The 27100-nt window shown below is 50.8% G+C and overlaps 1 protein-coding gene across 6 annotated transcripts in view; it reads right to left on the reverse strand.

Annotated features, from left to right (window-relative positions):
- Positions 1-290: 290 nt before the first annotated feature.
- The window catches only part of FAM168A (family with sequence similarity 168 member A), a 175994-nt gene continuing 149184 nt past the window's right edge, over positions 291-27100 (reverse strand). For 5 of the 6 annotated variants that reach the window (XM_040544662.1, XM_040544658.1, XM_040544659.1 and 2 more), the window contains 6 exons: positions 18652-18732; positions 8994-9119; positions 3767-3909; positions 2319-2493; positions 1077-1207; positions 291-384 (listed from right to left, as the gene is read on the reverse strand). In XM_040544662.1, coding sequence (XP_040400596.1) covers positions 1095-1207; positions 2319-2493; positions 3767-3909; positions 8994-9119; positions 18652-18685 — 591 coding nt within the window. In that variant the 5' untranslated portion in view covers positions 18686-18732 and the 3' untranslated portion in view covers positions 291-384; positions 1077-1094. The remainder of the gene's footprint in view (positions 385-1076; positions 1208-2318; positions 2494-3766; positions 3910-8993; positions 9120-18651; positions 18733-27100) is intronic. The other variant, XM_040544657.1, reaches the window with a different exon arrangement.

The following is a 27100-nucleotide window of genomic DNA, read 5'->3' on the forward strand; positions in this document are numbered from 1 at the left end:
AAAGAACCCAAACGAACGAGAAGTGGGGATTTTTGCACCGCTCGGCTGGGCAATGGTGCGGAGTGAAATATGCTGAGCTTGCAGACGACGGGACCAAAGAGAGACCTTTACTATTGCTCAGTGTCAGGATGTGTGTTACACGACTGATGGGGGTCGGGGGAGAGGGGAGGGAAAAAAAAAAAAAAAAAAAGAGGCAGAAGATTAGAAAAAGCAGCTTTTACAAAAACCACTAAAGAATGCATAAAGTGACCCTTGCACTTTTTTTTTCTTTTTTTTTTTCTTTTTTTTTCCTTTTGTTCTCGCAAACAGACGAGGTGCTGCAGTCCGGCGGCTGCAGCCCCGATGTAAGACTTGTGGAGTTGCATACGATGTCTGACTCTGGATCTGGAAGAGAGCAGAGACATCGCGGAGGCGTTGGGGGCACCGGGGAGGCAAAGTGAGGTCGGGCTCCAACCTTTGCTCGCGCTGCAGGAGGTTTTTTTTGGGGTGTGGATGGAGCTGAGAAAGCGTCGGCTCACCGGCAGAGAGCTTTAAGCGCATGGCCAGGGTTGGAAGATGGGATGCAATCCGCTAATTGCACCGGGCTATTTGTCGTGGGATAGGTTTGTCTGATGTTACGTATGGAGCGTGGAGAGATGTAGGGTAGCCCACGGGTTGGGAGGGACCTGCTCTGCCTCCCCATCACCGGCGCTCCGATTTTGGGGACCCCCCAAGGACCACGCCAACCCGCACGCAGCTGCATGCAGCCCATCCGCTAACGAACAGGCAGGAAAGGAGACTTCTCCCAACGAGCTTCAGCAGGGAAAACTCTGCTCCGTGATGTGAAGGCACCCCAAACCTTCCAGCGTGAAGGCGAGGGGGACCGTTTCCACCGGGGAAGGGTCCCCACAAAGTCACCAGCGTGGGTAATTCCCTCCCCAGCCCCACCTGCAGCTGGAGCATCCAGCAAAAGAGGGCTGGCAACGCAGCCACGACCCTCCTGGGATGCACAGGGTTGCGCCAGCGCCCTCGGTGCCCTGCTGTAGGGCCAGCTCTGTACGGGGCCAGAGCAGGGGAAGCTCTCTTGTGACACTTACATGACTCGGCCGGTGGGTTTACCAGTGTGGAGGTACGTAGCTGTACGTGGGGGTTCCTTGAGCCCTGTACGTTGGCACGGAAACTGGATGTGCTCCGATTGCGGTGTGTTGTGGGGTGGTCAACAAGGTTCCTGCAAGAGGAAAAAGGAGGAATCCTTAGCGTGGTGGCCATTTCACAGCTTCGGAGCCACCGCCACAGCCTGGCTGGGGCTGGGGGCAGCCCTGGGTGCCGCTGCTCGCCCCCTGCCCCGGTTTTATTTAAAAAAATAAATGTTCCTGGTGCCTCGGGACGCACCACGAGCATCCTCTCCTAGCCATGGGGCAGAGAGCCTGGTGTCAGCCTCTTCCGTGCCAGTCTGCAGCTGCTGTGCAGTGGAATTTTAGGGGAGAATTTGCACAGCAGACACAAGGAGGGAGAACACAGCCCCAAATTTCCCTGTTCTAGGAGTAATGGGCTACTTGAAACTTTAAAGCATCCTCCACAAATTAATTGCATCTACCGCTTCTCGGCATAAGCACCAATAAATCTCTCGCGGAGTGGTTCCTTCAGCTGAGTCCTGTTTCACAGCTCCTGCAGATGCAAAGGGGTGAATAACGCCTTTCCGTGCATCACTCAATGCACAACACCAAGAATTGTTGAGAGAAATAGAGGCTTTGGAAAAAAAAAAAACTAACACACCCCATATCCGTGCTTGATGCGCTCTCAGTTAATCACGTTTGTGCCTGAATTTAAATAACCCCACACAGGGTTCAGGAATGATGCATAAACCAAGGTTAACGTTCGCTTTGTCAGTTTGTACAGAAAGACCTTGAAAAGGATCTCAAAAAAAAGGAGCTTGAGGACAGAAATGCAGCAGTATTTGACGACAGGCTTGATTATTTCTCTATTTAGGAAACTGAGGGAAGAGTAATGTATTCCAGGATGCAAGCGGGTGCCTCTAGGGTGGGCCAAATGGAAGGGAAGTCTCCTTTGCTACCCCAAAAATGGGAGTGGTATCAAGATTTGGTTATTATTATTAAAATTAATTGTATTTTGCCTGCAAAAGGAGCAGCAAACCAGGAGGCAAAGCTGCTCCGTGCTTCCCTGGTGGTGTTGTAGGACGCGCTCGCCTCACTGCGGTCCCCTGGGGGCAGGCACCGCCGCTGCCCACGGCCAGGAAAACCTCCCGCACGGATCGTTTGGGGTTTGTCCCACCTGAGCCACGAGCTCCGACCTCGTGGGACCGCGGAGGAGCCTCTTACCTGCCGACATGGCCATGGTGGTCCCCGCGACCATGCCCATGGCCACGCCGTTGGTCCTGGGCGCAGCCACGGGGGCCGGGTAGATCGCCGACGGGATGCTGTTGGGCTGCACCACGGTGGTGTGATGGATGACGTGAGGCTGCGCCGCGTACACCGGCTGGGTGTAGTAAGCTCCCTGCTCGAGAGGAGAAGAACAGGGATATTTTTTTTGGCACCCGGCACAAGGCGGTGTTTATATAGGGGCAAACACAGCCCTGCGCCCAGCGGGTGCCACCAGCACGCAGCTACGGTGGCACCGCTAGCACCGAACGCCAAGAAGGGGCAATTTGGACAATTTTTCCTGCTCTGTTCATGTTTTGTAAATCTCTGTCTCCTTCAGAGCTCCCCCAAGGATCATTTCAACCAGTGGGTTGTTTTTTTTCCTGCAGTGGGAATGGGACGGGGATCAGCATCACGGGTAGGGGACAATCCACGGCGCGTGGTTTGGGGGGATGAAACGGGGCCTGAGCCCCAAATACTTTGTCTGCTGGTGTACAAAACGAGCAAGAGGTGGAAGAAACAAGGGGGAAGGATGGGTGGGAATAAAATAAAGGAGCCAACAGAGAAAGCCCCACATCCTAAATAATGAAATACCTGAAACGTGAGCGGCGCAAGGGCAAGAGCCGCCCGGCGCGGGGCAGGCAGCGCCAGCGTCCCCACGATGCCAACAGGGAACGATCAGAGGGATCAGAACAAGGGAGGGAGCAAAACAGGGAAGAGGAGATGCTCCAGTCCCGGCCGGGCATGGAGAAATCAGGTCATGGCTGCAGGAGGAGTTGAATTTGCCATTAAAGAAGAGGGGAAAAGCTGCAGGGCCAGGTTGCTCCGGGGAGCGCGTGATCTGCAGCAGGAAGAGGCAGCAAGGGGATTTTCAGAACACTTCAGGGAGTTTTGGGGGGCCATCTGTGGGTCCCTGCAGAGGATCTTGGCCCCAGCACATGGCTGGAGGCAGCGGCAGTGCCGGAGCAGGATGACGGCCCTGGAAGCTGATGCCAAGTGCTCGGGGGAGGACACGAATCTGGGTCATGCCCGAAGGAACTCGTGCTGTCACCAGGAAGGTGACACACTTCTATGGGATGTGGCAGGAGGGCAAGGCACGGTGCCACCAGCACAGGGACCCCGGGGTCACCCGGGCTCATTTAGGGCACAGAGCCAGGCTTGTGATTTTGGGGGATGCACCCCACCCCCAGGGGTGTCACCGTGCTGATCCCACCACTCATCCACAACCACACGGGACCGCTCATCCGGAGCCGGGCAGGGACGGATCCAACAGGGGCAGGAGTGAGAATCCCACACCCCATACCCCAACCCAGCCCCTCCATCCCTCGAGGACGTCGCTGCCGGCCACGGCCACGGCCCCGTAGGATCCTGAGCTGCCCAGGACCCGAGGCGAGGAGCGAGGCACGTACCTGGGTGTACAGGTTCTGCTGGGGATAGGCACTTCTGATGGGGTACATCGCCGTTTGGTACGGGTTCGGAGACGGAGAGTAGGGAGGAGGCGCGTTGTTACTCTGGGTCGGTGGGACCTTGTAGGGAGTCCCCGCAGTGTACCCTGGAGGGGAGAGACACAAGCAGCCTGGGTTAGGGGCAGGATCTCGAACCGCTGAGACGGCTGATTCAGCACGAACAATTAACGGGGCCAAAACCCTAACGAAGCCACCCGTTTGCCTTAATTATGGGCTGGGTGGCTCGGGGCGAGCCGGGCTGTGTGACTCGGACAAGTGCCCCCTTTTTCTCCCAGTGCCCCAGAGATCACGGTGGGGCTCTCCGGACTTGGTTATCCTCACCAAAAGAGTCATTCGTGGGTCTACAAGAGGTCACCTTAATTTTAACAGGTGCTGCTCCCCACCTTTGTGTCTGTCCCAAACAAAGGACGACGCGATCACATTAACTGATGGCACCTGATGGCTGGGGGTGTCACTTTGGGGTTTTTTAGCACAAGTTACGTCAATTTGAGCTGCCTCAGGCTTACAGAATTACATCTTCCTTCCAGATACACCGGCTCATGCTCCTCTGAGGCATGTCGGAGATGTTTGTCTGGTTTTTAAGGGCCCTCCCCGGAATTAAGAGATTCCATGGGATTCTCCATTTTTCTTCTGTTTCCTTTCCAGCTACCTTCCAGCCTGATGGAGTGGCAATGAAAGACAGCAAAGGGTGAGCTTTCTCGAAGGCTTATTTTTAGGAAGATCCCACATTTCCTATTCCTAAAGCCTCGGTGACTTTCAGGTCACTCTCACGGGGAAGAGGAAGCACAAGAAGGAGCTCACTTTGCCCTTACCACGTGCGGAGCAGACCCATCGGTGGGAGAAACACCAAATAATTAAACCAAGGATGACATCAGTCCCACCCCATCAGCTGAGCCCCACCGCTGTCCTCCCCACTCTGCTGGAAAAAGTCCCTTTGATCACCGGGTGTCCAAAGGGGGGAAGAAGCAAAGCTCTGAAAATCTGTTTTTTTCTTTTTTTTCTTTTTTTTTTTTCCAAATAATGGCCGATGTTTGTCTCCTCCAGCAGTTTTGTGAATCCAGCTCTCGCCACCCAGCTGCATGGCACCGTCAGCCCCCAGGGATGGAGGATACACCGCACCTGAACTCCCAACCTCCAGCCGAATTTTCCAAGCCTCCACTTGCATGAAATTTCCCTGCAACACCGTTGCTTAAATGCTAAATTGGGGAAAAACCCCTACGAATCCTTAAAGTCGTGCTTTGAGCTTTGAGGGCGGACAGGGCTGGGAGAAAACAGGCCCTGAAGACTGCATAGGATGGAGAGGAGAAGTCAAGGCTCAGCACAGCGATAACACGTCTAAACACTCAATGATAATGAACTAATTTACTCAACCTGCGTTCAGGGCAGCAATTAACGAAGGACGAGATTTCAAGGCCGTTAACACTCAGCGTTATCCGCCCAGCGCTGAAAGGGCGTGAAGATAACGAGGAGCTTTCCAGGAGCTCCCAAACAGCCTCTCGCTGCCTCCTGATTACCGCAGATGGGGAGAAATGTGTTAATTACGGAGCGGAGGGGCTGTGACCCCATCTGTGACTCACATCGCGGAGAGCGAGCCTCTGCACGGGGGATAGGAAGGGGAGAGGAGACACCGGAGGCTCCCGTGGGGACTGCTCCTGTCCTGGAGCTCCTGCAGCTCCTCGGTGAAGCTGTCCTTGGTGGAGAGGTGCCATGAGGAAGCCTGGAGCACCCCACAGTTGCCAGCCTCAAGGAGGAGGCCGGGTGTTTGTGCAGCAAGATGTTCTCTGAACCCAACCGCTTGGTCCCCGTTGTGGCCACCACCACGCGGCCGATTCCCGGTGCCTCTCGCCAAGACCCTGCCAGGCCCCAGGAAGCGCTGAGAGCATCATCAGACCCTACCAGCCCCTGGAAAGCATCATTACAATGGGGAAATCATCTTCGGAAAGCCTTCTGTCTCCACCTTCAGGGCATCACTCCAAAGCCTCCCCCAAGCAAGAGCCTCTCTCCACATCCAACCAGCACAAGTGGAGACTCCTCGATCACAATCCTCCAGAAACACCGCAGTGGCACTTGCAGACCAACCTCCTGCTCTTCTCTACGAGAGACTTTTTCTTGTTTTCAACTCATTTTTTCAAGCACAGACCTCGGAGGCTGTCGGTTCTCAGCACCACGCTTTGTTGCCGGAGCTGCGGACGAGCTCAGCGCTGCACGTTTTTACCGCACCGAGCGCAGACACCGAACCTTGCTGCGGTTCCCCCATCACTGAAACATGGACAATTTAGTTGCTGTGTTAAAAAAAAAATGTATTAAAAGTAATAATCCAGGCAGGTGCAGTCTTCCATGTTTATAAATCAGAAAAAAAAATGGAACAATTTGTGCTGTTTGCGGGTAAAAATGACTTGTTTTATGTTTTATGTGTGTTTTTTTTTGTTTTTAAAGTTTTATGGCACATGATGATTTATGCCACCCTCGGAAAAGCATGTCTGACAGCTAACTGTAAAGCCTAATTACGACCATCTAACACCTTATTAGGATTAGAAAGTTCGCGTGGCCTATGCCACCGCCGCTTCGTGGTTCAGCAGCGGGCTGGGATTTCAAAGGCAAGAGCGAGCGTTTAAGCTGCAGCTTCTATTAAAATTGCTGATAAATCCCTCGTGCCACTCCAGGAATCTCTCCCTTATTGATCCCGCAAGGCAGAAGTGCGCTGAATTGCACAGATAATTTTTTTCCTATATTACCACTACGGCTTGCAGGGGTGGAGCAAGAAAAAAATAATAAATAAAAAAAGCTCTGTGCTGAATTTTGTACCACCGGTTTCTCTCATTTCGGCATGAAGAGCATCAAAATGGGACGTCAGGAAATCTAAGAGGTATTTTGGTATTTTCAGCAGCTGTATTTTTGAGCTGGGTGCCCATGCAGCAGCGAGATCTGGGGCTCAGGGCCCCCATAAAACGGCCTCGATCCTTTTGGGGTTTGCCTAGGAGCAGAGATTCCCCTTGTACTACCCACATACGCTGGCCAGAGCTGAAGCTTGCAGCACTGTCGTCCTGCAGGTGCAAGAAAATAAAACCCAAATGCAACGGACGGATGCTTGCAACCAGCTGGAGGTGACATGATGGCTTCGTGCCCGGGAGGTCCCACGCGTTTGCACGGTCTCCAGCTTGCTCCCAGGGTCTGGTCCTGCCTCTGCCACCCTCCTCCATCCAGCCTGGCTTTTCCTTCAGCAACGAGAAGCTTTCAAAAAGTACTGCTGAGCAGGAAAACGCGGATACTCACACCGTAGCCACGATGGAGGCACGTGTCCAGCCCCCAAGCCAGGCTTTCACTGCAGGTTTGGAGCCCATTCCAGCCCTCGGGACCCCTTCTGCAGGTACTGAGCAGGTCCTGTTTATCAATCCGTGTTTATCCATGTTCAGCAAGTGGCTCCAGTGCATATTCGTGGGCACTGCTCACCCTGGGAGCATCCAAGGCTTCCCCATGGCTCTCCTTGGTCCAGCTCTGGTGCTTTGCTGATGCCCAGGAGAAAGCTCTGGGCACCCCTTGAGAGCCTGGGGAAGGTGGTTCGGAGAAAACCTGGGCAAGGGGGGATCGAACTAATTCAGGGTGCCCAGTTTGAACCACTCCTGATTTTACAGAGCCTGCCCTATTTACCGCGGCTCCGGTGAAGCAAATCGTAGCTCTAAGCCCGAAGAACAGCCCCCGGCGTAAGATAATTGCCAAAGCATGCCGGGGCCAGGATGGTGCCAGGACCGACAGGGCACGAGGAGCAGACCCCATAGCCCTGAGCATCATCTTAGCACCCAGGGTAGGAGCCCCGTTTCTTCCCCTGCATCTCCTGCAGCGGTCCTGGAGGAGAGCCCCAGGCGTTGCTAAAAAAAAATGGGTCCCGTGGGGAGATGCTGGCACCACGGAATGAAGGCACTGCACCAGAAGACGAGTGACTTCTCCCCGTAACCCCATTAATTAGGTGGGACACAGAGCCCACGTCCCATGTCAGACCCGCAGCCCCTCCTCCAAAGAACGGCAGGGACCTCCCTTTTCCAAGAGAAAGCCATCCCAATGCTTTTAATACTTTTCTTTAATAATCCTTGTCATCAAAAAGAAACCATAGTTCTTCCTCTAAACTTAATTCATTGATTTAATTTAGCAGCCCAAAGCAGCCTGGAGCATACCCCCAGCCAGGGATGCCTCAGCCCATGTGGGGTGGATTATAGTGTTCCCAACCTTACCGAGTCACTTAACAGACCTTATTTTTTCCTCCAAATAAGCCTGGGAGTTTCTCCAAGCCCCAAGGGTGTTTAGAAGCACCGGTGGTTTCTTTTATGTCTTTTCCTACCTGAAGTTTGCCCCTGTGCGTGGTCCTGCCTCATGCCTGCAGCGTTCCCCGTGCTATCTGTGTTTTTAGTGTGATGCCTCTGCTGGAGGCATAGCTCGGCCCCGTATGGATGAGATTACACCTCCTGTGATCTGTAACCAACTCCCTCTCCTCCCACCTCCGCTCTGGCAGTTTGATTTAAGAGGTGGGAATTTCACCGGGCTTCCTGGAAAACCACGCGTTATTTTGGAATTCTCTCTCGCGCTTTTTAAAGGCGTAAGAAATACTCTCCCTTTGGTTTTGCTACATGAGGAATTCTGCTAAAATAACGAGAGGGCTTGTCTGAATACGACCAGGCTGTGCCCAAATGCTCTGAAGGAGCATCACGGCTACAGGTAAGCACCTGCAAGCAACCTCGGGCTGCTCCTGTGGACCAAAGAGCTGAATTAGAGACCTTCACCCTTCTCCACATGTCTTTTCCTCCTCCCAAGGAATGTAAGGAGGGTCAGGGCTCTCCTTTTCACACTCCTTCACGTTTTTAAGAAGTGGAAACAGCAAGGAGCGGGGACACACAGAAATCCAGAGCTCTGTGAAGTCTCAGCCCAGAAGGGTGCCGCGGCAGCAGAGCAATGCTCCCATCCTCAGGACCCCAGAGACCTGCAGCACCCATCCCTCTGCCAGGGCTCAGCACTCAGGGCAGGACACATGCACGCACACAGAATTATCCCCTCGGTTGCAAACAGGCTGATGAGCCCGTCCCAAATAACACCCCCCCTCCCCCCCCAGGCACAAGGAAGGAGGGGAGGCAAATGGGCACAGAACAACCACGTAAAACCCCCGAAGGAAAGGTTTATTTACTGAATGCTGCAGAAGAAGCCTGATAAGTTCTGTTCTCGGTCCCAGTGTCCACTGGGAGGTGGAAGGTGCCCTCCGTGGCACAGGACGAGGAGGTCTGTGGCCAGGCTTGCTTCATCAGAAGTGTAGCTTGAGCGGAGAAAGAAAAGAAATGTTAGCGTATCGAAGGCACAACAACCCGCAGTTGTGTCACATTTGAACCACTTGGCTGCCCTCCTCCCTTTTCCTCCTTGTTTCCCATGTGTAGGGAACAAGCATGTGTAGGAATTTCCTACTGGGGTTCCTCGTGTCCCCCTGCTCCCCATGGACGGATGCTTTGCACAGCACATCACAGCAAACCACCCCGGCTGATCTACACGGGGGACACGACCAGCATGGGTGGCTTTGAGGACAAAACTGGGGACAGGGGGATTTTTAGAGCAGCACGCTAACACTCGTTTTGCACTCTAAGCGTATATTGAATCATGACTTCCAACCAGCGGGTGCTTACAGAGACACCCCAAACCTACAGGATTGAGGGGGCGCTGAAACAAGGCAACCTGAAACACGAGGCAGTGGTGGGAAGCTCCTCCTGCTTAGTGGGAAAGTACTTAGGGAGCCAAGTAAGACAAACCAGAGGAAATGTCAAGAGGCAAATGTTGCGGGATTGGAGAAGGCGGCACCAGAATTCAGTTATTTTGTGGGGCTTTAATCTTCTGAAAGAGGAAAATGTCTTGTACTTAACCACCATAATACTAATTCTATGGTTACGGAATCAAAGAACCATTTAAGCTGGAAAAGATCTTCAAGATCATCAAGTTCATCAACCTGACCTACTGAGTCCCATCACCAAACCACGATCCTAATGCCACATCTCTTGAATGCCTGCAGGGACGGGGACTCCACCACTACCCTGGGCAGCCCAGTCCAACGCTTGACCCTCTTCATGAAGAAATTCCTCCTTATATCCAACCCAAACCTTCCCTGGTGCAATGATATGCCTTCATCCTACAGCAAAACATTGCCAATGCCTACCTAAGGACTGCCTTCATGCTTAAGGCTGCCTGGAGCACGTCTATGGAGAAGGCAGACCCTGTCTTCATCCTTCCCAGAGCTTTCCAGATCTTTTCCTGTTCATTTTTTTCTTAAACTGTGGATCTGTCATAATTTTTTTGTTCCCACTAGTCTCAAATTGTGGCATCTGCTCTCCTTTTAGGGCGTTTAATTCCCACCACCTTTCAACGGGGCGCGTGGCCTTCGGGAAGGCCCAGCCTTTGTTCGAGCACCAGGCCTGCCCAGGAGGGCCGCTCCTCACAGCTCGCTGCTCAGCCCCTTAACAAGTTGATCCAGCTGTCATTACAAAAGAAATAAGCTCTAGGTTTTCTGTTTTCGGTGCGTATTTCACACACCCAGCTGCTAAGGAAAGCAGCGCAGGCGAGGGCCGATCGATCCTCAGCGAGCAGCTCCGTGATTAGGCTGTGCTGGGTAGCCGATGAGGGTAAAGAAGACAAAACGAGGCAGCTGCTGGAATCAGATGAAATCCCCAATTTATGTCTTCTCTAAAGGTATTTTTGGGGAACTCGGAAACTCGGCTGTTGACACGCTCGCTCGACACGAAATTACTGAATTCCCCAAGGTCTCCAGGGCGCAAAGCTGGCTCTGCTCCCCTCGTGTGTGTGCTGAGTGGATTGGAGACCCAAGGGAGCCAAGGCAAGATGAAGCCCTGGGGTACGGTGCTGCTTGATTTTATGGACACAAAATGGCTGATTGTGGCTGGCTGCCCACTAACGAGTGCTCCTGGAGCTCCCCAGGCACTCAGTAAAGGGGTTCTGGGTCAAGAGCCTCGTGGAGGGGCAAAAAAATTTAAAAAAAGGAACTTTGGGCAATGGAGGTGTGATTTTGTGGTTTCATAGGCAGGGAACTGTGACAGCAGAAGCAGCCAAGCTCGGACAAAGCTGTCTGGGGAAGAAAGAGGAGCTGTTTGGGAAGGACACCGTGGCCTGAAGGAGGACGGGGGGGGGTCCTTATCCTCCCCCGTCTGATGGAGATGTGGAAATGTGTTCCTCCCTCCTTACCTTCCTCCCGAGGAAAGCAGGAGGCTCTGGGAAGAGAGAGATTCAGGGCGTGATTCCTCCTCCACCCCAGGACTGGCCACGCTCTGAGCCCACAGCCCCTTGCAAAGGCTTGCAAATAATTCCAGCTTTCAACAGCACTGCTCTATCTTCAGCACCGCACCCCTAAATGTCACGCCACCAGCACTGAGACGAAACTTTCTTTCCCTTACGCTTTTATTCAAAACCAGATTCATTTTTGCTGCCCAGCTTCACAAAGGTTTTAATCTCCGAAACCGATGAGACGATTTACTCCGATGTTACACGGAGCCTTCCTCGGCGATTTCTCCTCTCCACATCAGACCCACATCACGGTCACGGCAATTTGGGCCCGATGCGGCTGGGAGCCTGTCCTTTACACTAAATCACCAATCCTCAGAGAATCCATCACTTAAAGAACTCCACAAAAAGTGAGCTACGGAGGCATCTCGGCACAATAATATCTCCTGGTCCTGTGCAGGAGCTACAACTCGTGGAGGTTAACAGCCAGCCATGACCATCCAACATCATTTCAGGTCCATCTCCTCCTGCCAGTATCTTCTGGATTTGCTTTATACTCTTGCCCACGCTATTCATCACAAAATAAAGAGCTTTTCTTCGTTATCTGTTGGCAAACCGCTTGGTGGGAGTGGGGCAAGCAATGCAAGCTGAGCGTGGGGCTCCGCAGCGCTGGGGCCGGCCTCCTGCCTGTGAGGCATGGCAATGTTCAGGGCACGTTTTAAGTGGAAAAGAGAAAAAAATATGAACCAGATGTGCCCGAAGAAAATACTGTGTATTAACTGAACGCAGAATTGCAAGGAAAGGACCAAGCAGACGATGTGGTATATACGGTATATACCTCTTGCTTCCCTCCCTTATTTGTGACGGATATAGCCTTGAGCATTGTACGAAGCCTGCAAGAAGCTTAATTCCCCAGGTGGTCCCGTCGCTGTGTGCCTGAGTGCCTCATAATGGTGGAAGCATTTGTTCTTGGAAATCCCTGCAAGGCTCTACGGGATGCTCGTGCCGCCAGATCCCAGACGCCCACCTTAGGGGACCTACTGATGGCCCCAAATAGTCGGCGGGAAGAGGACGGGCATCTCCAGAGGGTGGTTAGAGCACTTAGGTGGTGAAATAGGATGCCTACAGTTTGCCCCTGCAGAGCAATGCTTCCTCCGGGGAGCATCCAGAAGCAGGAACGGGGGAACGGAGAGCTCACAGCCTCCATCCTGTGCCCCAACGTACCAACAGCAGCCACACGGAGCCGCGATTTCCTGGGCTGACATGAGAAATGTCTGCTCTGCTCAGTGAGGGCACCGCGGTAATGGACATGAAGCATTATTCCCTGCTGCATTATTAATAGGTACGGTTAAAGCATGAGCCAGTCTCCACACGAAAAGTGCATGCCCTACTTTCAGGAAAATAAAAAGCGTACGTTAATGAAGGAAGCTAAAACAAAACAAGCAGCTCAGGAAGACAGAATGCCTAGGAGGGAACAGACACCCAGCTTAATGAAGACATATATCATCTTTTTAAAAAAAAACTGGCATGCCTTGTGTCTCTGCAGTAGAGTGATTTTAGGTGCTCATTTTTCCATACTTGAAAGGGATTTTTGCAGTAATACTGTCCTAAATAGCCAGGCTTACTGCAAGCACCGGGGTTTACAATGCTGGTGTTTTGTGGTGATCTTGTGACCCTCCTTGTCTCTCTCCCTCTAACAAAGATTGAAAAATGGAAAAGGAAAATCATGCAGCGAGGCAGAAAGTAGAACCGTGTCGTTCCAATGAGCCACAATGGCAAGAAATTCATTCCCTTGCTTGATTGGGGCTCGTTTTGCTGAGCTTTGCAAGTAATGCAGTCGCTGTCTGTATCTATTCCTTGGAAAGGGTTGGTTTAAAACAAACTGGTGAAGAACTTACCATTCCTTTGGTGGTAATTCTCTCAAATGTTAGTAATTATCCACTAGAGCCCTGACTCTGAGGGAGGGAGAATTCAAGGCCAGTTCCAGTTACCAATCTCCTTGCCTCTCCCTGCTGTTGTTGGACCTGGAGGGGCCGAGGGGTCTCGAGACCTCCCCAAGTCCCTCTCCAGGTCTCAGGGCACTTCCACCCGAGGGAATCAAATGTCTGGGTTGCTAAATCGTTTGATTTCCCACGTGGATCCCAGTGTCTTGGCATGGCTTTCATGGGACCCATGAGGCTGACAAAGCCAACTTCCAGCGTGGCATCAGGGACTGGAGCAGGAGTGTCTGGAGGACATCAAGGACAGGTGACACATCAGAAGCAGACATTTGAAAACTATCCTCTGAAAATTACCACCACCCACACACTTCACCTGGGGGGAGCCACACCAAGGTCAGGAGCAGGGGGCACTCTTTGCATTCCTCTGGCATTGATCTCTAAGACTTTGCATGGAAGCCAAGGAGAACTCACAAGGCTTGGGGCAGACACCCACCCTGAGGAGCACCTCCAAGGTGGACCAGAAGAGGCAATCAAGCTTTGCAGAAGAGTTTCTCTCACAACTGACAGCTCTCTCTCAGCAATAACCCAGCAAATTCAGAAGCCACAAGCCAAGGATGCTCTCCCCGCCCTTTCCAACCTATATTCCAAGTAGCGTTAAGGGGCACGTTTGCATGGCTAACCTCCATAAAGAGTATCAGATATCCGAGCAGATGAAACTCGGTTTTGTGATTGCTTTTTTAATGATCCCAAGGGATTTCTGCCAGCTCGCACAGCCACCACCCAGCCCGGGAGGTCTGGAACAGCAGTGCCTCGTTGGCGGCTGGGATGCGCTGGGGAGCAGCGGTTCTGCTGGGAACACACATCATTGCCTTCTGCAGCGAGGCAGCTAAAGGCTCAACGTCTAAAAATGCTTAAAAAGGTATTTGGAATTAGTCTGCTGTTTCCAAAAATCGCAGATTTTAAAAATGAAATTGATTCTTTCTGAATCCGAGTGTGTTTGATGGACGGCACGGACCCTGGCAGCACGTTCTTTTCCGCGGCCGGGTTATTTCTGTGAGAAAAATCTCAGTAATTTCTCACATTTCCAGCCTCCTGGGTGACAGCAGCTGATTCAATTTGAGGAAACGCTCTTGGTACTGACACAGGCGGCTGGGTTCAGCTCAGCCATGGAACCACAAGATTGCTTTAACTCACTTCCATTTAACGCAGTCGAGAACGCTGCCCACGCCGTCACACGTACACAGCGATGGGATATTTTATAGAGCTTATTTTGCATTATTTGTCTCTCCAAAACTGTTAATTTTCTCCTTTAGGTTTGTTTTCCATAGACTGCTGACATGGAGAGGTGCTGGGAGGTGCTGAGCAGGTCTTGTGCCTGCTTTTGGGAGCTACTGGAGTGGGATATGCCACCCTCTATTTTTCAGAAGGGTCCAAGCCACGATCGCAGCCTTTTCTCTGGCTCAAAAGATAACGTTGAAAGATAGGGTCCTCCCTCGTGGGATCAGGGCCACCATTTCCCCACTTGCTGGCCTGCTCTGAGCACCCTGAGCCGCCGAGCCGCTGGTCTGCAGAGAGCATCCTTCATCCAGGGTGCACACCAGCAAGCCAGGGTCTCCAAACCGTGCCTCCTACAAGATCGATCTCAAAATCCTGTGGCCCACCCCCCCGCCACGCTACTAAAATATTTCAATTTTGAGGTTTTTTATGGGGTGGACGGACATTTCTGAGCCAGAGGAGCTGGGCTGAGCAGCGCCGGTTTTAATCCGCGCCATTTCCTTGCTAATGCGGTGCTTAGCCCTGTTCTGACAGCGCACTGCGAGGCGCTGGAAGGTTTTTGTTCTCGCTGGAAAATGGCCTGTCAGTTCGCTGGACTTCAGGATCTTTCTAATCTGGAAATTATTAAGAGTATTTTTAAGAATCATAAACAGAGAAGTGAAATTTAAATGTCAAGACGGCTGTGAACGCGCTCCTGATTGAGCATTAAGCCGCGGAACAAAAAGATCCGGCGAGGGGTGACAAAAATGATCAGAGGATTTTTTTTCGAGAAAGAAAGTCGGCAAAGATTAGGAGAGCACTTCAGATGGGAGAGTCGGGAAGTGAACAAAAGGCTGAGTGGCACAAAGAAGATTGACCAGGGCTTTCGCTTCCCCTTTCACATCATGCAAATCTAAGGCAACAGACAATTATTTGCATCGCTTAAAAAAAAATAAAAAATCGGTAACTCAAGCCTTAATTAATCTGCAGAACTGCCTGCTGCAAAGTATTGTAGTGATAAAATACAGCCGGAATCAAAGCAAGGGGAGGTTAAGTATCTTTAATGAAAGGGAGAACACCCACAGCCCCGGCCGCCAGCACAAAGGTAGGAAAAATCAAAGTCTTCGTGGTTTTGTGCTTGTGAAAGCCGCGGACTAACGAGGTTCAGGGCAGATTATTCCACGGCGAACAATGGCAAGGGGACTTCTGAGGCTGATCTGCCCGTTTTCGGGGAGGAGAGACCGGCATGGGTCTGGTGGGGCAGCAGAGGATGCTCGGGGAGGACAAACCAAGGACTACGAACCCAACCCTCCTCGGCTTTCCTCCCGTCCCCATCACGTTCAGCAAGGTGGAAGCCAAGCATCCTCACACACCCAGGTAACAACCTGTCCCCCCTGTGGGAAATTAAAAATTGGTTGCTCAGACCCAGGGCGGCCCCAACGTGTTGATCAAGAGGGTGGGAGGAAATATTTTCTCCCGTAACACCAAAGCATCCCTTCAGGAAAATACTTTGCTCCTGGAAAAGGCGCAGAAGCACGTGCTGAATGCTCGTCTCTTGAGCCTCTGCCAAAATCTGTCAGTCCATAAAAATCCGGGCACTGACAGAGCCCCTTGCCCTGGGTCTGCACTTGATTTCCTTCTCCTTGCGTAGGGACCTAACGTGATGCTCGTTCTGCTGGGCAGCATTAATTACCCGCACAGACTTCTCTTTGTCCGTTCCTGCTATTTAGTGACAATCTACTAAAAAGCAATCCCATAAAACATCATCCTTGATGTCCCCTTCCCTATCTTCACTGTATCAGAGTTATCTGAGAGTGCTTCTCCAAACCCCTTTGGGTTCTTGTTTCTCATGAACATGAACACGAAGGATGCCCCAGGCAGGATTCATCTGAAGCTCTCCCTGTAGGACAGACAGACGCCCCTGGGAGTCTGTCCCCAAACGGACGGGCTAAATACCCCCCTGGGGAGGCTTCTTTTTGTCTTCACCGACTACAGAAGGACCTGGGCTGCCTGGGTTAGAGACCTGATGTTTATCCAGCTAAAGGCAGCTGCATCTTCCCTAACGTGGCAATGGCTGCAGCTGTTCAAAACAGTCGAAAATTTCCTAGTGGCCTTTTTTTTTTTCTTTAATTTGGGAAAATTAAACTGAGCCGAAATAGAAACTTTCCAGGGGAACGTGCGCATTTCAACAAAACGTTGCAAAGAAAACTATTTTGCTTGGCGAGCCACGTGGCATTTCTGGGGTTTGTGCCCACGTGTTTCCTGATGGGAGCTCCAGCCTCCCAAAGGGGGTGTCGGGGATGTCCACAAAGCACCTGGGACCCCTTCCTGCAGCCTCCGGTGCTGCCTCGCTCAGGTGCCCCTTGGCCATTCCCTCGAGCTGCCGCCTGCACGAGGCACCTGCAGAAACCTCACTGCTGCTTCCCACCCACTCGTGTTTCTATAATGGCCAGGGCAATATGTGCTTACATCCCTTCCTGAGCATGGAGCACGTTGCCAGATAAACTTGTGGGTTTTTCTCCCAATAAACTTGTGGGATTTTACTCTGCAGAGCTCTTCTCACGTCCCTCTTTCAGTATTACACCCTTTGAATTTGAGGGTGGCCTGCACACATCTTGGGGAACAAAGGCTTTCGTGGCCTTGCTTGCTTCGTGTTGCACACCAAGATATCCAGGGGTAAAAAACGTGCCTAAAGACTGTTCTAGAGGCACATGAAAACCACAGAAACATGACAGATCCCTTACAGCCATCATTTACTGGCTTCATTTAATAACCCTGCAAAATAGCAGAAAATTTAAAACCAGGCCTTCAGCAATGCGCAGAAGACAGCATCAAAAGTTTTTTTGGCAAGAAACCCCTCATTCCTGCTTCATCAGCCCTGGAAAGCGCCCGAGCCTGGGAACCCACCGATCTGATGACAGCCGAGAGCCCAAAAACTTGGCGCTGGAGAGGAGGAAGGGTTTAGTGGGACTGCCACCAAGTCCTGCTGTGCGCTGGTTTCACGAGCATCCATTTCATTCCGACTACTGAACATGCCGCTGAAAGGATGCAAAGTTAAAATCCCTCAGCTCTTTCAAGGCAACGTGCTCGGAATAAACAACTCGGACAGCCAAGGAGTTACGGAGTCAACCCCAAAGACGAGGCGTTATTCTTCATCTCCAAAGTCTGCGTGGAGATGGGTGCGCAAGACTTTTCTTCTTATTCAGGCCTTTTTCATAAAAACCATGAAAAAAGGCCCAGTCCTGATTTCAGAAACGCTTTTCAGGTCGCAGTTCAGACGCTGCAAAAGCTTGGATTTGACCTGTGCGACCGCATCCTTTGAAGAAAACGCTCTGATAACGCACCACAGCTTAAAAAACCCACAGCTAATAAATAATGTTCTGATCTCGAGGCCGCTATTAAATATGATATTTCCTTTTCTTACACTGCACTTCACTTAATTTGCTCCAGATACAGGCACAAACCAGCTACATGTTGGAACTGCCCCTTAGCCCTTGAGTTTCTGTCGTCCTGTGCCATGCAAAGAGGCTCCCGCCCCCCGGATAATTTTGCTGAAAGCAGGGAATTTAACCATGCTCCAAAAACTCAGCAACATGAAGGCAGTTGCTTGGTCCTTCCAAAGGGCTGGGACACTTAAACGTAGGCTTGACTTCAGCTGAATTATTTCCTGAATTGGAGCTTAAGAGAAGTCTTCAACTCCAAAGAAAGACTTGTGTAAAGATTTCTGTGTTTGGGCTCGAATGCAGATCTTGTCATGGGCTTTGGTAAAAAAATAAAGGGGCTAATGGAGGAATTCATCCAAGAAATGGCTTCATGGAGATGAGGGGAAGCCCCTTTTCCACGAGAGGAGCAGCAGGGCACAGCCTGGGTGCAGGGATGGGACCAGAATTTGTACCTGCATGTAAGATTTCCCAGAGAGATGGGGAGCAGCAGGGAGGGGAAAGGACACGAAGACATGGCATGGGAGATGAGGGCACTGAATGGGACACGGTTGCTGACACTTCTACATCTATAACGTGAAAGGAGAGAATGATAAGCAGGGAGAAGGGGAAGGCAATCTCGGGGAGATAACACATGGTATATTCAAAAAATATTAAGAGCTGTCAGCGTGCAGATATCACAGCCACTGTAAAATTCCTGGGATTAGTAGTAAGATATAATTCATGGCTCAAAAGCACTTTGCAACATGGAGAAGTATTCCCAAGGTACGGTGTGAAGGTAATGGCAGAGATAGTAAGGGAAGAGCTTAACACAGTCCCCTTCCCTGGAAACAAGGACACAGAAGCTGTTGGGGTTTGTACACGGAGTTGCTGAAGGTAAATCCTCCTGCAGGCTTTAACGGGCCCTGTCTGGTCTCCATGCACAAAGTGGTTTTACCTGGGGCGTAGCCAGGGCTGCTGGTTGGGTACATGTTGGGGTTGTAGGCTGGGGCCGCGGTGGGATATCCTGTCGGGTAACCTGCAACGAGAGAAAGAGAGAAATTAATTACGCTTTTGACAACAACAGCAGCAAGAGTAGAGAAGAGAGCATCCCTAGAAAGGAATAAACAATCCGTGTGAGCCAGGCCACTGGCACAGGTGAGAGGTGAAGCACAGATGTGTTATCAGTCGGGCACGGCATAGGAAGGATGATGAATGTGCCCCATGAATTGCCACCTGATATCATCAACATGTAACCTTTATTTCCCTAGAAAATGAGGACAATAACCAGAATGCAGGTCACGGGCACATTCAATGAGCTCTGAAGAAAGCTACCAAGAAAACACACACTCTGAATGCAGAATTCAGCTGCAAAAACCAGAGGCACAGCTGTAGCTGAAAAGTTTTCCTTGGCTGCTTGCAGCCGTAGTAGCTTGATGTGTCACGTACCATAACTTTAACCTTGGCATCGCAGGTTTAGCTAACCCTAAATGGCAGGAAGGGAATAATTCCTGGTGTTAAAAATGTTAAAAAGCAAACCTAAGCTGGGAAATGATTCTGTAACTCCTCCACAGCCCGGTGCCAAGGAACGCTGAGCGCTCTCCACGGAGAGCAGCCAGCACTTTCCATCCAGACTGCAGAGCTCAGCAGCCACCCGAGTGCCTGGTGCTTCCATTAGGCAGAGCTTCTTGCTACAGGGAAGGTAAGGACATAGCATGAAAACATGCCAGCCCTTATATTCACTCCTCACTGCACAGCTGCCATCCTGGGGAGGGAGCCGATTACCTGCCAAGCCACCTGGAAGGAACACGCACGGCAGCGCATACCCTTTGAAGCCACCGTGAGGTTTTAATGGGCACTTTGGAGAAGGTTACAGAGCATCTTCAGTTTCCATCATCTTCAGTCGGATCGGTCATAGGGAGTTCAGGGGAAATCAGGCAGCTACGTGCAGGCTTGGGCAGCTGGAATGAAACAGTTGGGTAGGAAACCACTGCACAGTGCGGGCACGCTGCACCGGAGGAAGTAGGCAGAATTGGCCAAATTGGCAAAGCCAAGGGAAAACAAGACGTTATGGAGAAGACTGCACCCGCTGCTGTCAAAGACAACTGGCATAGCAAGGCAAAAACGGAACAGTCCTTATGTGCACCCACACAGAGTCCATCAGACTCATTCACCAGAAGTTCTTGCCTTCCACAAAACCCACAGAGGACAATCTCTGTACCTCAATCTGCTCGACCTTGCTCTTGTTCATAGTATGACTTCCCCTTGCTGGAAGTTTTACAGACCGAAAATGGTAACACTCAAATAACTCCATCCCTTCCTATGTGTGTAAATCCCTCTAACAGACCCAACAGGACATGGGTATCTCCAGGCCCTGCTGGAGAGTTTGCCTTTGCGTTGTTTTCTCTTCTCTTCTCTTCTCTTCTCTTCTCTTCTCTTCTCTTCTCTTCTCTTCTCTTCTCTCTCTTCTCTTCTCTTCTCTTCTCTTCTCTTCTCTTCTCTTCTCTTCTCTTCTCTTCTCTTCTCTTCTCTTCTCTTCTCTTCTCTTCTCTTCTCTTCTCTTCTCTCTTCCTTTTCCCTTCTCTTCTATTTTATTCTATTTCCTAGGCAGCACCAGTTTGACAGCAGACAACATGAACCTCCAACATCCTTCCACTGGCTGTTGGTTGCCAGCAAAGACTGGGAAGAAGTAATTAGCAAGCAATTCACACCCCATCTTTTTTGCTTTATTAAATACAAGCCAGAAAGGATCTTTCCTCCCTCTTCCCCAACAGCAAGACAAACACGCCGCAATCTCTCCCCCCCTCCCATGCCCCCAGCGCGCTGTTACGCGACCAGACGCAGGTTTCCAAACCCGGCACCCGGCACGCAGCCGACTACTGCAGCAAAATTTTGAAGTTCATTTAAATAAATCTAATTCAACAATCATGACCACTGTACTGGAATAAATGACTGTGTGTTCTACCCTCTCATTTTCATCAGTGATATATTTGGCTTCTAAATCAGGTTAATTAAAAATTGCTGTGGTTAATGCTGGATAAGCAGCAGTGCAACAGATTTTTTTTTTTTTAGACTACATAAAACTACGTTGTCAACATACTCGGGAATATACAGCCTTTTAGCAATCAGGAAGCTCCTCGGAAAGTTATTTGCAGATCCAGTGATTGCAAGCAGAGCATTAATGATGAAGATATTAAATCAGAAATATCCCTGCCCGCCCTCTGCTTCCTTGGAGGATAACCACTGCTTTCTGCATTGTGCTCACTGCTCCAGGGTCCTCCTGTGGCCAGCCCGACCTCAGCAGTCCTTCTTTGCCTCCTGACCAGGCGTATTTTCCATATGGTTCCCTCAACTGCATTTCTGCACAACAGCCATTTGCAGCCCCACGGCCTGGCTGATGCTGGGGGCACCCCTGGGTGCCGCTGCTCACCCCCTGCCCCAGCAGGGCCCCGCGGAGCCGCTCGCCCAGCCCCACGTCCCGGCGGCTGCTGGAGACCCCAGCCACTGGGTTTTGCCTCCCCACACATCTCAGAAGTGCCTCACTCGTAGTTTGTGGATGGTACGTGGATGATGAGCAATGGCTGCATGGGGAACCAATCCCTTTACTCTTTTCTTGACAGTTTATCCCCAAAATAGGTCCCGAATCGCACAGGAGGAACCCACGAACCAACATGTTCAACATTAGGTTTATACGTGCAAAACCAGCCTGAAATAAATCAGACCATGTTCCTTCAGGGGCCTGGGGAGGGGCCTGCACAGGAAAGCTGTGGCTTTGGGTAATCTTTTCCATACAGCCAATTATTCAAAGACCGCATGGTTATTTCGGGCAGACGGAGACAACCGTGTATTTACACGTCTCCTTTCTCTCTTTGGGGTTTAACTTCTGCTCAGCAGGGCTGCCTCTTGCTTATTTTCTTTGTTTTGAAAGAAAGTTATGGGCATTTTCAGAATAATTTCACCTCAGATAAATGCCATTTCTACTGAGGGAGCTTTAAGAGGTTCACATGTGAAAAGCTGCAGCAGGCTCAGCTCTACTCTGCCTTCCACTCTTACCCCAAAACCTTTGCCGCATGCTCACCTCCAGCACAACACCTCTCCTTTCCATAATGAGGGTAGGGAAATGAGTGTGATTTGCTCCTTTTCTTGGACATACCAAAATATAAGAAAATAGCACAACTGTGGCAATTTGGGCAAGGGGAAGCGTGCTTGCGAGCTCCCGGAGCTCAAAAATCGCTAGGTTTAAAAATACACGGGACATTTTTATCCCGTATTTGCCTACTGCTTTTCGAGCCGTCACGATTTATGTTTGTTGGCTCCTCTTCATCCCCAAAGCAACCACAAGCCAACATCCTCAGGAAAGCCACAGCTGCAGCTCCCACGACGAAGCCCGGCTCCAGTGACCGGGGTTCGGGAGCGGTGGCGATGCAGAAGTGGCCGCATCCTGCTCTGATTGCCCCGCGGCCACCCTAAGCCCCTGTCCCTGCTGGTGACCCTGCCACGTCTGCCTCGTCTCGTCACCTTCAATCTGCAAAAACAGCAGCACAGAGGGGGAAACCGCTGGCTTGGTGTTGATGATCTTCACGGGATTCCTGCCAGAGGCAGCAGCTGGAGATACGAAAAGGTCAGGGACAGAAAATATCCTTTGTTTCATACTGGTACAGATCTGCATGTGATGGGACCCCAGCTCTGCTTGGGCTTGGGGCCCCATCACAGCAGCAATGCAGAAGCGAAGAAAATTGGATGAAAACATATTGAACAGAATTTATTAGATTCCTCAAAGAAGAAATCAAAAGTTGTTTCCTTGCTTTATTTTAATTTAATATCAACTGCACAATCAATAGGAGCAGGAAACCCAGCGCTCATTTAATGTTCTCCCCGAGGAGAACATGCAGCACTACGGCGCTGAGCAGCACCGGCTGAACTAGTGTAAAAATTACGATGCAATAACCGGCTGTGCAGAGCGAAGGGCTGCAACAAGAACGCTTTTTAAAGCCGCCTTTAATTTTTCATGTATTTCTAAATGTTTCTGTAAGATTATTTCCAGCTCTGCTCTGTCCTCTTCGGTGCAACGCCGCTTTTGATTCACGGCTTTGAGGCTGCAAGCCCGAGCTATCCTCTCCCTTTTTAAGGCGCACACCTTCAGGAAACGTGCTCGGAAAGGAGTTCAGGGAATAAATTAGAAAAGTGTGGCTCGCAGAACCTGCAAATGTTTTTAAGCAACAGCTTTGTTTAGCCCAGGCCCCTTTGTGATTACACTGAGAACAGTCCTAGCAAAGCAGTCCGCTCGTATTTATTTCCAGCTCTGTGTTTCGCTGCCTACACGCAAGACAGATGTGCTTGCAACCAGAGACACGAGCTCACCGCAGGCCACTTCTGCACGCTACAAGACGTGTTTGGAGGGGGTTTTAGGACAGCTCTTTCCATCCTGGCAGCCTTCTGGGATGGTTTATCCCCTACTGGCAGCGGTTCCCCCGCGACCGCTGCAGTTGCGCACGTCAGTAGTGCACATCAGTACGGCCAAAGGGATGGGCTGCTGGGGAGAGAGAAGAGGAGAGAGCAGAGATGGCAGCAGGCGAAGGAGGAAAGGCAAACCTGTGTGATGGTGGCAGGGTGGGAAGGATTAAAGAGTTACAGGCAGCATCGGCATGGGATATGACACCACTTAATGGAGGAGCTCTGCCTGAGGTTAACCAGCACCTCAGCCAGGCTGCGAGGCTGCCTCTGCAGGCTTCAGGTGGCAGCGAGCGGGGATTTGGCCACTTTTGGTCACATTTCCCCTCGTCCCTACCAAATGGCATCTCACTGACACTTCTAACCGTGTCACCTGCTGTGCATGAGGGTGGAAGGGACCCTGGCGTCCCGCTGGTCCCAGCCCTGGTGGCTCCGTCTAGCCTTGATGAGGACACACAAGTTACAGGAGGAAAATCACGCAACACGATCAAAATACTGAAGAATATTGCATATTAATTAATTAGTATTAAAACAAATATATTATTAATCAATATTAAAACACTACAACCAAAGGTGGGGGCAAGCTCAGCTGCCACAGACATTAAAAACTGGAGCAGAGCAAACACTTCAGGCTAATTAAAAAAGGAACCACTAAGATGATCAGAGCCTGTTATGCTGAGCAGGTCTGGCTGTCTCGTACCAAAGTCATTTTTAACTGGACCTGGGTGGTTTTTGAGCAGCCCAAATCTCGCCTGTGCAGCCAGGGTTTGGCATCTGCCAGCAGCACCCCTGCGGTGCACCCACCTCAGTGCCATGCAGCGTACAGGTCAGCCTGCAGCTGCAGATCAGAAGCCAAACTGTTGGGAGCACCCAAATAACGTACCAGCCATACTAGTGCCAGCTCTCCACAAGATGTACTCACGTACTCTTGGAAAAGAAAGGAAACGTAGTTTGCTTCTCTTCAGCTAGGGAGCCCGGAGAGCCAGGTCCTTGTTTCAGCCTTCCACTGATGATCGGCTGAATTAATTGTCACTTACAACGCTGATTTCCAAAATGTGCCATTTAATTTCTCGAGAATAGATTCTGTTGGCCATTATCTGATTATGGCTTAAATTGCTACAAGCAGCCCAAATTAATTTACAAGACAAAATATTCCCCTTCGCCCCTCTTCCTAGGGATCCTCAAGCAGCGATACGCTCCTAATGGCAGCTGTATCGCCAGGATTTTTACAGGGACAGATAACAAAGCCCCTTATCTGGGCACAGGACAAGGCACTGTATAAAACCGCGCTTTGACCCATCGAACCACTGTCACCAAGGATCCCGGCAAGCTGCCGTTCAGACACTCGCTGCACTATCTCAAGAGCCAATTAATGACCAACATTCAAGGGACTAAAAACCCAGGCAGCCACGCAAAACTGTCTGTAATGTGTAATTCACTGTTCCGAGACAGATAAATTCAGGGGCCATTATATTACCTCTCCCTTTTAAAACCCTAAACACTTTCTGCCAACTTGTTCCCGCTGAGTGATTGCATTTAAACTGCAATAGGTCCAGGAACATTTTGTCTTTATGACCACCTCTTCAGGTCAGCCATATTAAGGCAAAATATTTCCACCTGTAAAATACGTTGATATTTTAAGTCCACCCATCGTGTCTCATTCTTTATGGCCTAGACCTCAGAACCTCTTCAGAAATATTATATACGAGTAGCCTTCTGCTGAAACGTGAGCGGCTTCACATCTTCACGCTGCTGTAAATCCATTCTCTTCAGCCTGACGGGGAGTTTATCCCTGCAAGAAGTCGTGTTTTGTGCAATGAACATGTAAATTTGGTACTTGAGAAATTACCACGGAGTCAAGAAATTAGAGAGCAGACACCACGGCGGCTTCCCGACGCAGCTCCGCCAAATCCTCCGGCAGACTTGCAGCAACGCTCTTAAGCGCTGATTGCCGGTAGCAATGACAGCAGAAAGAATGCGCCCAATTATGCGATGATTGGGAGAAAAGATCCAGTAAGGACATCTGGGAACTAATCCTGTGTTGGAAACTAAGCCTCCAGAGATGAAGAGCTAGGGTGTTTTGGCAGCGACGTGCAGCAGAGGTTTAAACAAACTTTGTTCTCCCGTTCCGTGAGCTGCCCCTGCCTGGAAGGACGCCGTTCCTCTCCGCGGAACTCGTGCTGGGCTGCCCACCCTCCTGCCTTCTGCGATGTCCCTGGGGCAATGGCAGGCAGGGAGGTGATTTCCGAGCTGTACCTGCTTCTTACACGGTTCCCCTGCTTGATGGGAACCATTTGAAACACAGGGATGATTGCTCAGGATTTAGCTCACCTAAGGCACCAGGTGTGCAGCAGCCCTGGCACAGCTCAGTCCCCGATTTCCTGGCAGAGAGCCCTTTGTCACAAGTGGCTCGGGGTTCTTAGGATGCTACAGAGATGACCAAATGGCTGCGTGTGAGACTGGCAGTGTGTTTTAAGATGTTACCGTCCTTCAGCTGGAACTCGGGTCAAACTCAACACTAAAACATCAAGACGTGTCTCATCCATTAGATTTCACTTACCCCCGAGCTCAATTTGGCCTCTTGCATTTTGAAAGGCAAATGTGCTGTACCGTAGCTCAAAATGTACATTCCATGATTTACAGGGTTTTCCAAATCAAAGCTACATCCAAATGCAGTCCCCACCTTAGGAGGGCAGAGCTGAAGCCCCACTAAACCAATTTCTACTCCCTTTTACACCTAACCTATTCAATGACACGAATCTAGGGGATGCCCTTTTTGACAACACACAATCAGAAGGACAGCACAACCGTCTCCTTCCCTAAACCCGCAGAAGCAGAGTGATTGCACGAGTTTCTGGGGCAAGCTCTACCCAAATGTCGGGCACGGTGAAGGACGAGCATCACAGCAGAGAGCCCTGGGCATGTTTTGCACGGCGCGGAGCTTCCCCCGTTCCTCCCGCTGCCCCATCACTCAGCGCTCTGCCGTGGAACTACTCCAGCCCACTCGTGCTAACTGGATGTAAAAATAGAGGAAAAGCTGAAAGCAAGGGTGGAACCGTTCTGAAGAGCAAGTTAATGGATGGTTGAGAATCCAGCATTTCTCAAGTCTCTGAGGATAATAAATACATTCATTCCCGTGAAAAAGTGCCACCCCCTTATTACTGTTTCAAGCCTCATCAGACCAGGAGCAGAGCAGTCAAACGAACATACATTTGCCAGGCACGGCAACCGTTTTAAAAAAGATTATCTCTAGCATTTGATGACCTGCTCACTTTCCTGCAGACCTTTTTTTTCTGTTCTATTTCCAGCTGATACATCCTTTTTTTTTATACGAGCATCACTTATTTCTTGCTTGCTATCCATGGCCATGCAGAGCCACTCGTCATGGGGAATGTCAATGCACTGGCAGGATTTCTGGTGGTGGTTCCTGGTTTAAAACACTGCTATCAGTACAGACCAGTGATCACAAACCATGTGAAATTCTGTATGGGATGCATTATCACAGAGCTGGAGAACCGCATCGCATCCTCATTACTGCTGAGGCTGTCGGTGATGCCATCTGATCCTATGAAAATTAAAGAACTTTAATTAAATGCTACATTTCAGTGGGGTAATTTATTATAACTGCTGCTCAAGGGTTGCCCTTGTGCATTTGTGTTGTGCTTTCATGCTAATGGGGGACCTGGTGATGAGCTGTAGGACAGCCACGTCTCTGCCACCGGCAGAGAGGTAGCGATGTGGGGGAACCACAGGCAGAAGGTTCTTGGAAAAAAATGGAGCCTTCAAAGGACAAATTGCAGCCCCACAGGCTGGCTGATGCTGGGGGTACCCCTGGGTGCCGCTGCTCGCCCCCTGCCCCAGCAGGAGCCGCTCGCCCAGCCCCACGTTTTTTATTACACAGCTTGTCTAATAATGTGACCCAAAGGATGGTGGTGACCTGTGTGCAAGTTCTCTGA

The sequence above is a fragment of the Cygnus olor genome, chromosome 1 (genome assembly GCF_009769625.2).
Source record: "Cygnus olor isolate bCygOlo1 chromosome 1, bCygOlo1.pri.v2, whole genome shotgun sequence".
NCBI classification, from domain to species: domain Eukaryota; kingdom Metazoa; phylum Chordata; class Aves; order Anseriformes; family Anatidae; genus Cygnus; species Cygnus olor.